Genomic DNA, 12465 nt, shown 5'->3' with positions numbered 1-12465 from the left:
ATTTAAACATATTCTTCTAATTCTAAAGTATTTTGGTTTTTATAGTAGTAACAAAACTATAATTGTTCAAATATAATACTAACAGGAGTTCAGTAATAGAAAATGCTATATGCAAGAGGACATTAGGAAATATAATAAGAATTCCTGATATCTTGAGGAAGTATTTAAGTAAAATATTTACTTGTGTAAAAAAATTACAGTCAGAGGTATAAACTTCTGCAATTAAAAAAAATCACATTTATTAATGAGAACATTTTTAAAAGATGATGGAATATTCTGAAGTTTTAAAACAGCTTTGCTAAGGGTCATTTCTGTGTGTCACTTTATTTCTTTTTATATAACTATAGTATATTTAAACAATAATGCTGTCTTTTATAAGGGTTTGTCTATTTACCTATTCTTTACTCAGACATTGATGTAGACCTTGTCAGATTATTCTGAGTATTGTTAACAGTGCCTTTTTGATGGAATTCACACTTTTTGGCTGTCAACTTGTGCCATATACACACAAAATTTTGTGGAAGGCAGTTTTAATTTTTTGAAGAATATCTGTCAAAATTTAAGAAAACAAATGTATAAAATTCCATTTTTTCCAGTGTTTAGCATTTCTAGTAAGCAGTGAGGTTTTTTGTTCGACATACAGTGATGATGGCATTATTGACAAGCTATACATGAGACTGCAGATTATACTGAATCATGTTAAATGTACAGAAATAAAATATTAGATTTATATCAAATTTTCGCATTTGAACCAGTGGGGAAAACCCCACAGAAATCAGTAAGTTAACATTTCAATGTCTTTCTTATTTGACTAAGTGGAAAGAGAGTCTTTAAAATGTATAACCTGCCATTATGTAATTTGGTTTCATTTTATTCTACCTGTTGTGTGAATTTAGTATATTTAATTTACTTTGTGTTACTCTTTACATACTGTTTATTTTTGTTACAGTTTTTAATTGAAGATGGACTCTGAAAGTGGTATAGGACCAGTGTCTTATTAATATCATTAATATATTAAGAGGAGCCACACAAAACCCATGACAAAATGAATGGAAATATTCTTTCTAAAAATTTAGAAAATTTTATCCTTTTGCATTTATTATGTAAAATTATTTGTTTTACAATATCAAAATTTTTCATTTAAAGAAAAAAATGCCATGAAACATTTGAACTGATGAGCCACAGAACTTCAGTTGAAATTTTTTTCACTTTTTAGCATGCTAAATATACATCTCAGTTTAAATATTCTGTTTAATGGCCATTTATAAATTCAAGCACTACCACTGGTCAGTTTTGTGTGATAGAATAAAAATATGTTACCTGCAGTGTAAGTATAGCACACTGTCAAATTCTTTTCCTTAAGGTGCACAGTAAATGTACAGATAGTTATAGGCCACTGTTTTGCAATGTAGTACATTTCTAATCTATTATTCCTAACCTATTATAACTGTTTGCAGAGAGAAAATAATTGAATTTTTCTAATAATCTGTAAAATTATGCTAACTTCTACAAGTAGGCTTCTAAATAAAATTTTTAAAAAGAGCAAAAAAAAAAAAAAAAGAAAGAAAAAACAGCTTTGCTTGGTCAGCACTTTGAGAGGCTGAGGCAGGTGGCTCATCTCAGGTCAGGAGTTCGATACCAGACTGGGCAACATGGTGAAACCCCTTCTCCACTAAAAATTAGCTGGGTGTTGTGGCAGGCGCCTGTAATTCCAGCTACTGGGGAGGCTGAGGCAGGTGAATCGCTTGAACCGGGAAGGCAGAGGTTGCAGTGAGCCGAGATAGCACCACTGCGCTCCAGCCTGGGTGACAGAGTGAGCCCCCGTCTCAAAACAAACAAACAAACAAACAAACCAACCCCCGCACACACACACAATCCCCCCCTCCAGAAAAAGCAGCTTTGCTTAAATGTAACATTTTCAAGATTCAAGAACACATTCATTCTCTCTCTTTTTTTTTTTTTTTTTTGAGAGGCAGTCTCGCTCTGTCCCGGGTTCAAGTGATTCTCCTGCCTCAGCCTCCTGAGTAGCTGGGATTACAGGCATCTGCCACCACGCCTGGCTAATTTTTGTATTTTTATTAGAGACGGGATTTCACCAGGCCAGGCTGGTCTCACATTCTTAACTATTATACCATTTCAATTGGTAATCTTACCGTTCAACTACTATAATACAAATAATTTTTTTAAACTTCTAATTTTTGGAGGACCCTTATAACTGATTTCTAATACCTAAAAATAATAAAAAGCCCAAATGTCCACTCCTGGGTGAACTGCTGGGCACTATTGTATGTTAATAAACTAGGATATTATATTTTTATTAGTAGTAACAATTATTAAGATTGAGAGTCTTAAGAAAGGCTATTGGAAATAATAGGTAAAAATGTAGAACTCAGAATATGAGAAATAGAATGTAAATGATATAATTGTGTAAAAAATGCCTAGTTTAGAATACTGAAGTTTGTTTTTTTTCATTTTATTTAACTTTTAAAACTTAGATCTTTTGTTTAATTTTTATTTTTTGGATGGTTAAGTACATGAAAGAAGAAAAACTTGGTTAATTTTGCCTGATTATTTTAAACATTGGAAGCAAAATACAAGGTTTGTATTTCATACTACAGGACCGCTTCCATCATCCATCTGGAGAGACAGAGAGAGAGAGGGAGAGAGAGAGAGAAGCGCGGCGGTGATAAGTCTCCCAGTGTGAGAGAAATCGGGGAGGGGCGAAGAAGGGTAGGCCTCTTCTGTTCCATTGATACCACGTTCATTCACAGGGAGCCGGCTAAAACAGACTACTCCCCCGTGCAGTCGTTCCCTCTACCCTAATAAGGCTTTGGCGCCTCTCCCAGAACTCGGTAAGTTCAAAGTGTAGTAAAGTGCATGTTTCCAAGGAATCATCTGAAATGATTTTGTAGATAGTTTATTGCAGGTTGGAGAAGGAAGAAAATGAAGGAAGGGGTAGAGGGGGCAATTATCACGCATCGTTTTGCTATCGTATTTGCAAGGGGAAGAAAATGTCAATGCATACACGGTTTGAAAGTGATTATTTAGACAGTAAGCAGTTTCCCCAGGAAAGCTCCTCAGAGGGTCTCCTCGCAGGCTGCAGCTTCTAGAAAGTCTGCGGAAGAGTAGTTCGCAGGTGCATGTGTCTGGGCGAAGCGCTGCGCGTGGCTCAGTTGGTGGCAGTCTCTGCCTCTGTCCGCAGGTCCTGGGGAATGCTCTTTGCCTGGTCCAGCCCCGACAAACGTGGTCTGAGAACAGCGGAGCGCGGAAACCGCGGAGCATGAGTCCTCCGAGGCTGCGAGCGTCGCTGTCGCCGTCGCTGCTGCTGCTGCTGAGTGGTTGCCTCCTCGCGGCTGCTCGGAGGGAGAAAGGGGCGGCTAGCAACGTGGCGGAGCCGGTCCCCGGGCCCACTGGCGGCTCCTCGGGTCGCTTCCTCAGCCCCGAGCAGCACACGTGCAGCTGGCAGCTCCTGCTGCCCGCCCCGGAGGCCGCAGCGGGCAGCGAGCTAGCGCTGCGCTGCCAGAGCCCGGACGGGGCGCGCCACCAGTGCGCCTACCGCGGGCATCCGGAGCGCTGCGCAGCCTACGCCGCTCGCCGCGCGCACTTCTGGAAGCAGGTGCTGGGAGGGCTGCGCAAGAAGCGGAGGCCCTGTCACGACCCCGCGCCGCTCCAGGCCCGCTTGTGCGCGGGCAAGAAGGGCCACGGCGCCGAGCTGCGGCTAGTGCCCCGCGCGTCCCCGCCCGCACGCCCCACCGTCGCGGGATTCGCGGGGGAGTCCAAGCCCCGGGCCCGGAACCGGGGGCGGACCCGGGAGCGTGCGCCCGGCCCAGCCGCTGGGACCCCGCCTCCCCAAAGCGCACCGCCCAAAGAAAACCCCTCAGAGAGGAAGACCATCGAGGGCAAGAGGAAGGCGGCCTTGGTCCCCAACGAGGAGCGACCCATGGGGACCGGGCCCGACCCCGACGGGCTGGACGGGAACGCGGAGCTCACGGAGACCTACTGCGCTGAGAAGTGGCACTCCCTCTGCAACTTCTTTGTCAATTTCTGGAACGGCTGAGACTGCCTGCCGGCTTAGGGAGGGTTGATGGGGGAGGCGTGGGGAAGGGAAAGCTAAGGGCGTCTTAGACCGGGGGGTACTGTGATAGAGATTGGGGAGAAGTCCAGGTTCTCGAATGGGGGTGGGGGCAAGGGTAAGGGTGAGATGCTTGGGATGAGAGTGTAAGGGGTATGGAGAATCTCTGGGATAGCAGAGAAGTTAAAAATTTTGAAAAGTCTCAGTCCTGATTAAGAGCAGGAAAAATAATGGAAACAGAAATAGGCGTACCTTAAATGTGCAAAAACTGGAGACTGGGGAGAGAAATCGATGCAGAGAGAGGCTGAGAATAAGGGGGAGATAGAGTGTCTAAAGTGATGTGAGTCCCATGTGGGGAGGGGGATGCAATGTTTATTGTTTAACATTTCTATTAAATGCAGCCATGAGCAATTGCCAACCTGAGCCAGGTTGAATCAATGTCTTCTCACTTAATCAGCTAACAAGACTGCAGACTTTTTTTCCATTTCTGAATTGGTATAAACTTGGATGCAGCGTGGTGGGTGTCATAGATAACCTCTATAGGGACAGAAGCCTCACAGGTCAAAACTGGCTCCAAGGAAAGTTTTGCAGAATGATTTCCTTTCCATTCTTTTAGAAGAGCTACTTTTTTTTTTTTTTTTTTCCCTGACGGGGTCTGGCTTGCCCAGGCTGGAGTGCGGTGGCTAGTCACAGGTGTAATAATAGGCACTGCAGTCTCCAACTCCTGGCCTCAAGGGATCCTCACATCTTAGCCTCCAGAATAGCTAGGAGTAGGAGTAGCTGGGACTACAAGCATGCACAGCTGCACTTGGCTTAGAAGTGCTACTTTATTTTTATTTTTGAGACAGGGTCTTGTGTCATCCAAACTGGAGCAGTGGTGCAATTATGGCTCACTGCGGCCCTGACATTCCAGTCTCAAGTGATCCTCTGCCTCAGCCTCCGGAGTAGCCGGGACTACAGGGGTGTGCCACTAGAAGTGCTACTTTTTAACGAAATGGTGACTAATGTTCTGGAACTTTCCCATTAACCTTCTGCATTTAGAAGGAATTATAGATGTTGAGTGCTCCAGTAAACAGTGATTCTCTTTATATCTGATTATTTTTTTTAAAACAGCTAAAATGTAAGTATGTATCTCAGAGTCATTTTGACCATTATGGAAGTTGTATCTCTCTGTTTCATGTAACTAATTATTAATATATTTCATTTTTAGTGTGATGTAATGAGAGACTGTGTGTGTATGTTAGGTGCTCAATAAAAACTGTATGGTTAGATTTAAAGAAGTGGCAAGGCAATGGAAATTCTACCTGCATTTGATCTACTTCCAAGTACACCTTGAATTAAGTTCTTAAACACATCTTGAATTGCTGGGAAAAGACAGAAACTAAGAAGTTGACATAAAGCCAGAGTCACAAACTGGCAGCCACCTGGCCTTATCATTGTTCTATTTGATTTGCACCCTGGTTCTCTTTCTTTTTCCCTTCCTCCCCACCTTCCTCCCATCCATTGTTGAATCTGTGGATGCAGAGCCCACGGATGTGGAGGGGCAACTATATATATATATATATATATATATTTATATATATATATATATATATGTTTTTCCATTATATATAAAAATGTGTGTGTATGTATATATGTGTGTGTGTGTTGCAACCACTTATTTGGGAACTTGAAGTTAAATCCTCATGGTCATTCCCTTAACAAGGTGAGATCGCTTTATTCTGAATATTTTGGTCCTCCATTTGAAGCATACCATTGCATACTATATTAAAACAACAACTTCATAGTCCTTGCACCCTAAACACCTATGATCTCAACACAAAATTTGTTCATAATCAGTTAAATTCTAATTCTTCAAATAAGAGTAAATCATTACTTTATTATTCTCAATTCTACAAGTTACATATGGTGGCAGACTATAAGTATATAATATATTTACTTACATGATCCCTACCTCCTGGTATTCTCACCTCTGTGTATTCCCCTTTCTTTGATTATGCGCAGGGCCTGTGAATTGCTTGTAAGCATGGTGGGTACACTATCACCTGAAAGATGTATCTTAGTTTTCCACATTCTGCTGATTGAAAGAAAACCCTGGGTAAGTTCCAATCTTGCTATTCAACAGGACAAGGTTCAAGGCCAAAACAAGAGTCCCAGAAAAGGTCAAGCTAGAAGCAGCAGGGAGTCAGGCCAACCGGAGTAGAAATGAACAATGGAGGCTCTAGGGAAGAATCAATTTCCTTGCCCTTTCCAGCTTCTAGAGCTGTCCACATTCCTTGGCCCTTGGTTTTCTTCCATCTTCGAAGCCAACTATCATCTCATTCCAACCTCTGTTTGTTTTTTTTTTTTCAGACGGAGTTTTGCTCAGTCGCCCAGGCTGGAGTACAGTGGTGCGATCTCGGCTCACTGCAAGCTCCACCTCCCAGGTTCACGCCATTCTCCTGTCTCAGCCTCCCGAGTAGCTGGGACTACAGGCGCCTGCCACCACGCCCGGCTAATTTTTTGTATTTTTAATTTTTTTAGTAGAGACAAGGTTTCACCATGTTAGCCAGGATGGTCTCGATCTCCTGACCTCGTGATCCGCCCGCCTTGGCCTCCCAAAGTGCTGGGATTACAGGCGTCAGCCACCGCGCCCGGCTCCAACCTCTGCTTTTATCATCACATCTCCTTCTCTGACTCCCTCTTTCTTGCCTCGTTCTTTTTTTACTTAAAAAGACGCTTATAAATACACGGGGCCCATTCAAATAATCCAGGATAATTTTTCAATCTCAAGATCAGTTGGTTAGCCGACTTAATTCTATCTGTAACCTTAATTTCCCATTGAAATCTAATGCAATTTATCCCAATATATTCACAGGTTCTGGGGATTAAGATGTCAACACCGGGCAGGGGTGGGAGAAGTGGGGGCGGGGGGGGGGGGGGGGAGGTGGGAGCATTATTCTGCTTACCACAAGTGGCTACATCCAACAACGTAAACTCCAAAACAAAGGAAAAGGATAAAGAGGGACATTATATAACGAGAGAAGGATCAACTCACAAAAAAGACAACAATCCTAAATGTGAGTGTACCTAACAGTGCAACAAAATACATGAAGCAAAAACCAATAGAATCGAAAGGAGGAATAGATAAATTCGCTATTTTATGTGGAGACTTCAACATTTCTCTTTCAGTAATAAATAGAAAAAGAAGATAGAAAATCGGTAAGAATATAAAAGACCTGAACGATACTATCAACAAACTTGACCTAATTGACCTTTCTGGAATACTGTATCCTATAACAGCAGAACAGCAGACTACACATTTTCAAATATGCACGGGACATTCACCAATATAGGCCATATTCTGGACCATAAAATGAATTGTAACATATTTAAAATAATTTAAATAATACAAAGTATGTTCTCTGACCATAAAGGATTTAAGTTAGGAATCAATGAAAGAAAGAGATTTGGAAGTTTTCCAAATATTTAGAAATCAACATACTTCTAGATAACCCATGGGTCAGAGAGGAAGTCATAAGGGAAATCAGAAAATATTTTGCACTGAAAAATGATTCTTCTGCCTAGAAGTTTTAAGATTCTCTTCTTTAGGTAGGATTTCATTGTTTGCTATGAGATGCCACTTTTCTTTGAAATACTATAGTGTTTTCAAAATGAGATACCCAGCCAACGAGGTCATGAAATCCATTTAGTGCATTAAAAAAAAAAAAAAGGACAAAAGAAAATAGAATACAGGCCGGGTGCACTGGCTCGTGCCTGTACTCTCAGCACTTTGGGAGGCCAAGGCGGGCAGATCATGAGGTCAGGAGTTCGAGACCAGCCTGACCAACATGGTGAAACCCCATCTCTACTAAAAATACAAAAATTAGCCAGGCATGGTGGCGCGTGCCCATAATCCCAGCTACTCAGGAGGCTGAGCCAGGAGAATAGCTTGAACTGGGGAGGCGGAGGTTGCAGTGAACCAAGATGGCACCACTACACTCCAGCCTGGGCAACAGAGGAGACTTCGTCTCAAAAAAAAAAAAAAAAAAAGAAAAGAAAAGAAAATAGAATATAAAATGTCAGGCCGGGTGCGGTGGCTCACACCTGTAATCCCAGCCTTTGGGAAGCTGAGGCAGGCGGATCTCTTGAGGACAAGAGTTTGAGACCAGCCTGGCCAACAAGGTGAAACACTGTCTGTACTTAAAATATAAAAATTCGCCTGTAATCCCAGCACTTTGGGAGGCTGAGGCAGGCGAATCACCTGAGGTCAGAAGTTCTAAACCAGCGTGACCAACATGGAGAAACCCCAACTTTACCAAAAATACAAAATTAGCTGGGCACGGTGGTGCATGCCTGTAATCCCAGCTACTTGGGAGGCTGAGGCAGGAGAATCGCTTGAACCTGGGAGGCAGAGGTTGTGGTGAGCCAAGATCACGCCATTGCATTCCAGCCTGGGCAACAGAGCGAGACTGCGACAAAAAAAAAAAAAAAAAAAAAAAAAAGAAAGTGGCCGGGCGCGGTGGCTCGTGGCTCACGCCTGTAATCCCACCACTTTGGGAGGCCGAGACGGGCAGATCACCTGAGCTCAGGAGTTTGAGACCAGCCTGGCCAAGTGGTGAAATCCCGTCTCTACCAAAAATATAAAAATTAGCTGGACGTGGTGATGGGGGCCTGTAGTCCCAGCTACTCAGGAGGCTGAGGCAGGAGAATCACTTGAACCGGGGAGGTGGAGGTTGCAGTGAGCTGAGATAGTGCCACTGCACTCCAGCCTGGGCGACAAGAGTGAAACTCCGTTTCAAAAAAAAAAAAAAAAAGAATATAAAATGTTGGCCTGGCACGGTGGCTCATGTCTGTAATTCCAGCACTTTGGAAGGCCAGGGCGGGCAGATCGCTTGAGCCTGGGAATTCGAGACCAGCCTAGACAACACGGCAAAACCCTGTATCTACAAAAAATTTAAGAAAAAAAAAAAACAACTTTTGCTAGGCGCGGTGGCTCACGCCTGTAATCCCAGCACTTTGGGAGGCCGAGGCCGGCGGATCACGAGGTCAGGAGATCGAGACCATCCTGGCTAACACGGTGAAACCCCATCTCTACTAAAAATACAAAAAATTAGCCAGGCTTGGTGGCGGTCGCCTGTAGTCCCAGTTTCTCGGGAGGCTGAGGCAGGAGAATGGCATGAACCTGGGAGGCGGAGCTTGCAGTGAGCCGAGATCACGCCACTGTGCTCCAGCCTGGGTGAAAGAGTAAGACACCGTCTCAAAAAGAAAAAAAAAAGAAAAAAGAAAAAAAAGACTTTTGCACTAAAGGAACATAGGACATATCAAAATTTGTCTATTGTAGCTAAAGCATTACTTAGAGATAAATATAGAGCATTAAATGCACATATTAGAGAAGGTAGTGGCAGAGCTAGAACAGAAGCCAGCTCTCCCCAGGCTTTCTACGATACAGCATTGCAGGCGTTTCAGGATGAGAGTTTCTTCACGGCTCTTGGTGGTAAGCTGCCAGTTATTCACCCCAAATCTAGTCTTACCTTTTTTTCCCTGAGTGCATGCCACCTAGCCAGATACATTTTCTAGCCTTTCTTGCAGAGAGGTGTGATAAAAATGACCAAATTTTTTCCAAATGCAACTTCAATTTCAATGTGCTTTAAAAGATATTGCTTGCCTTGAACTTTCTCTCCTTTCTCCTCTCTGAGAGGTGGGACTTAGATGCTCTTGCAATTCAACTTTAACCACGCAGAGGAATACATTACCCTAGAGGATGACAGTGTAACAAGATGGAAGGAATCTGAGTTCCTGAACAACCTGGTGGAAAACTGCCTCACCACTCTGCATAGGCTAGACCTTTATACGAGAGAAAAGCAAAATGTACAATAAATACTCATTATTTGTGGATTCTGTATTTGTGATTTTCCCTACTTGCTAAAATTTATTGGTGACTCCAAAAGCAATACTCATTGTGCCTTTGCAATCATTGGTGGATACACACCTGCAGAGAGTGGTGAAAAATTTGTCATCCAACATGCTTGTTCCCAGCTGAGGTCAAAGAAGGCATCACTCTGCCTTTTTGCTTCAGCTCTAGTACTGTAAATAAGTCTCTTTATCATGGTTTATTTAGAGCCACATTTTTTGCACTTTTGTGCTCTTTGTTAGTAATTTCTCAGTTTAAAATGGCCCCCAAACATAGTGCTAAAGTGTTATCTTGTATTCCTAAGCACAGGAAACTGTGATGTGCTTTAAAGAGAAAATACATGTGTTGCTAAACTTCCTTCAGGCATGAGTCACAGGCATGAGTCACAGTGTTTAACGTTAACGAGTCAACAGTATATATTAAGTAAGGTGTCCTTAAACAGAAAAACCCATAAAACAAATTGTGATTGAATGGTTGATGAAAAATATTGTGACCAAAGGCTCATAGGAACCTAATCCTGTATATTCCCCAGGAGCAGTGGTTCTGTATTTGCTAAGTCAGTGTTCACACTGACTTTACAGAACATCACTACTGCAAATAGTGAGATTCAACTGTATTTCTTATTTAAGCCCCTGTATTCTGAGATTATCATTTACCTTAACTAATATAAGATTCTAGTGCAGTTCCTGTTAGTCAAAAATACTGTATTTATTGATTCTAAGGTATACTTTGTATCATCAGTGTCCCCATACTGCACACTCAGAAGGGGGTAACTGGAGTTTAATGAAGAAACTATTTACAAGAGTATAGAATAAAGGACTGTACTGGGGTGAATAGGCCTCCAAAGATCCACATCCTTCTCAGAACCCCAAAATGTGACCTTATATTGAAATAGGGTCTTTGTAATTAATTAAGATCAGGTCATACTAAAGCAGGGTAAGCCCCAAATCCATTTTTGACTGGAGTCCTTATAAGAAGAGAAGAGACACAGAGGGGGAAGGCCATGTGAAGAAGGAGGCAGATACTGCAATTATGTATCTACAAGCTGATTAATGCCACAAATTGCCAGCAACCACCAGGACCAGAATAGTCTTAGGAAGGAGTCTTCCCTAGTCTTCATGCAGAGAGAGCATGGCCTTGCTGGCAGCTTGATTCCAGGCTTCTAACCTGCAGAACTGTGAGAGGATAAATTTCCCTTGGTTTAAGCCATGTGGATTGTGGTACTTTGTTAAGGCAGCCCTAGGAAACTAATTCAGGGGCTAATAAGTCACAGTGGGACACCTCGGACTGTAATAGGGAGATGATATTATCAGCCCTGGACCCAAAGCAGGAAGGGCAGGAGTGGCTTCCAGAACCCAGAGAAAGAGAGAGAGATCGAACTCAGAACTGTGGGGGAAAGGGTCTCTCAACAGGAACTATAGTCTTAGGTACCTAAAATGCAACCATTGTCAAAACCTTGGTCTATAGGGAGGGACCCAAGAGAATAAATACCTTAAGCTCTCTCTCCAGCTACCCTCCGACCTTCTGTTTCCCCTTTCCATGGACTGAACCTGATTAGAAGCCAGAGACAAGGGCATCTGGGTGCTACAGTGCTTAGTGGTCAGCCTTCTGGGCCCAGAGCAGGGTAGATGGAGAAGGGTGGAGAGTGGATCTGTAGGAACAAAGACTATTCGGCGCATGTTTCCTCCCTCACATTTACATCTGAGGTCATCTTATAATCAATGGCATGTCATCGTTTAATTGGTAGTGTCTTTGTTTTTTGTTTTGATACAGAGTCTCACTTGCTCACCCAGGCTGGAGTGCAATGGCGCAATCTCGACTCACTGCAACCTCGGCCTCCCGGGTTCAAGTGATTCTTGTGCCTTAGCCTCCCAAGTAGCTGGGACTTCAGGCATACGCCACCATGCTTGGTTAATTTTTGTATTTTTAGGAGAGATGGGATTTTGCCATGTTGGCCAGGCTGGTCTTAAACTCCTGACCTCAAGTGATCTGCCTGCCTTGGCCTCCCAAAGTGCTGGGATTACAGGTGTGAGCCACCACACTCGGCCAATATCTTTTTACTTCTTAGTGCTACATTAAAAATGGCATGTATTATAACTGATAGAGTCTCAGGCTCAATAAAATACATTAATAAAAGTAATGTTGGTTATTCAGGATTGACAGAAATATAGACATATGAGACCCTGTTCTCTGTGTCCTGTCCAGGGAAGGGAACAGGAGTAATAAGTGAAGAATATTAACAGTGCAACTCAGATGACAAATGAATACTTTACAACTGAGTATGTACAGGCTTGGCTGATCTGTTGAGGACTGGACCAGAGGGTGTGCCCATGGCCCATAGCATGAATATGACACTGGACCAGTATCACTGCTGCTCATTTCTGGTCAGACTATAGCATTATGTCCCATTCTAGGGCAAAGAGAAATATAGAAACTCTGAAGAGTATTCATAGGAAAGCCACAAAGATGTAATGTCTTTGAGGAAAGGTATATCGCAGTG

At 42.9% G+C, this 12465-nt stretch overlaps 1 protein-coding gene across 1 annotated transcript; it reads left to right on the top strand.

Annotated features, from left to right (window-relative positions):
* The first annotated feature begins 2618 nt into the window (after positions 1-2618).
* On the top strand, positions 2619-4495 carry FGFBP3 (fibroblast growth factor binding protein 3). Its single transcript, XM_016918851.4, has 2 exons — positions 2619-2852; positions 3203-4495. The coding sequence occupies exon 2, from the start codon at positions 3281-3283 to the stop codon at positions 4055-4057; it is 777 nt and encodes a 258-aa protein (XP_016774340.1). The 5' UTR covers positions 2619-2852; positions 3203-3280; the 3' UTR covers positions 4058-4495.
* The last annotated feature ends 7970 nt before the right edge of the window (positions 4496-12465 follow it).

The sequence above is a fragment of the Pan troglodytes genome, chromosome 8 (assembly GCF_028858775.2).
Source record: "Pan troglodytes isolate AG18354 chromosome 8, NHGRI_mPanTro3-v2.0_pri, whole genome shotgun sequence".
Lineage (NCBI taxonomy): Eukaryota > Metazoa > Chordata > Mammalia > Primates > Hominidae > Pan > Pan troglodytes.
Note: the sequence above shows the minus strand (reverse complement) of the source record. Positions and strands in the feature narration are given on the sequence as shown.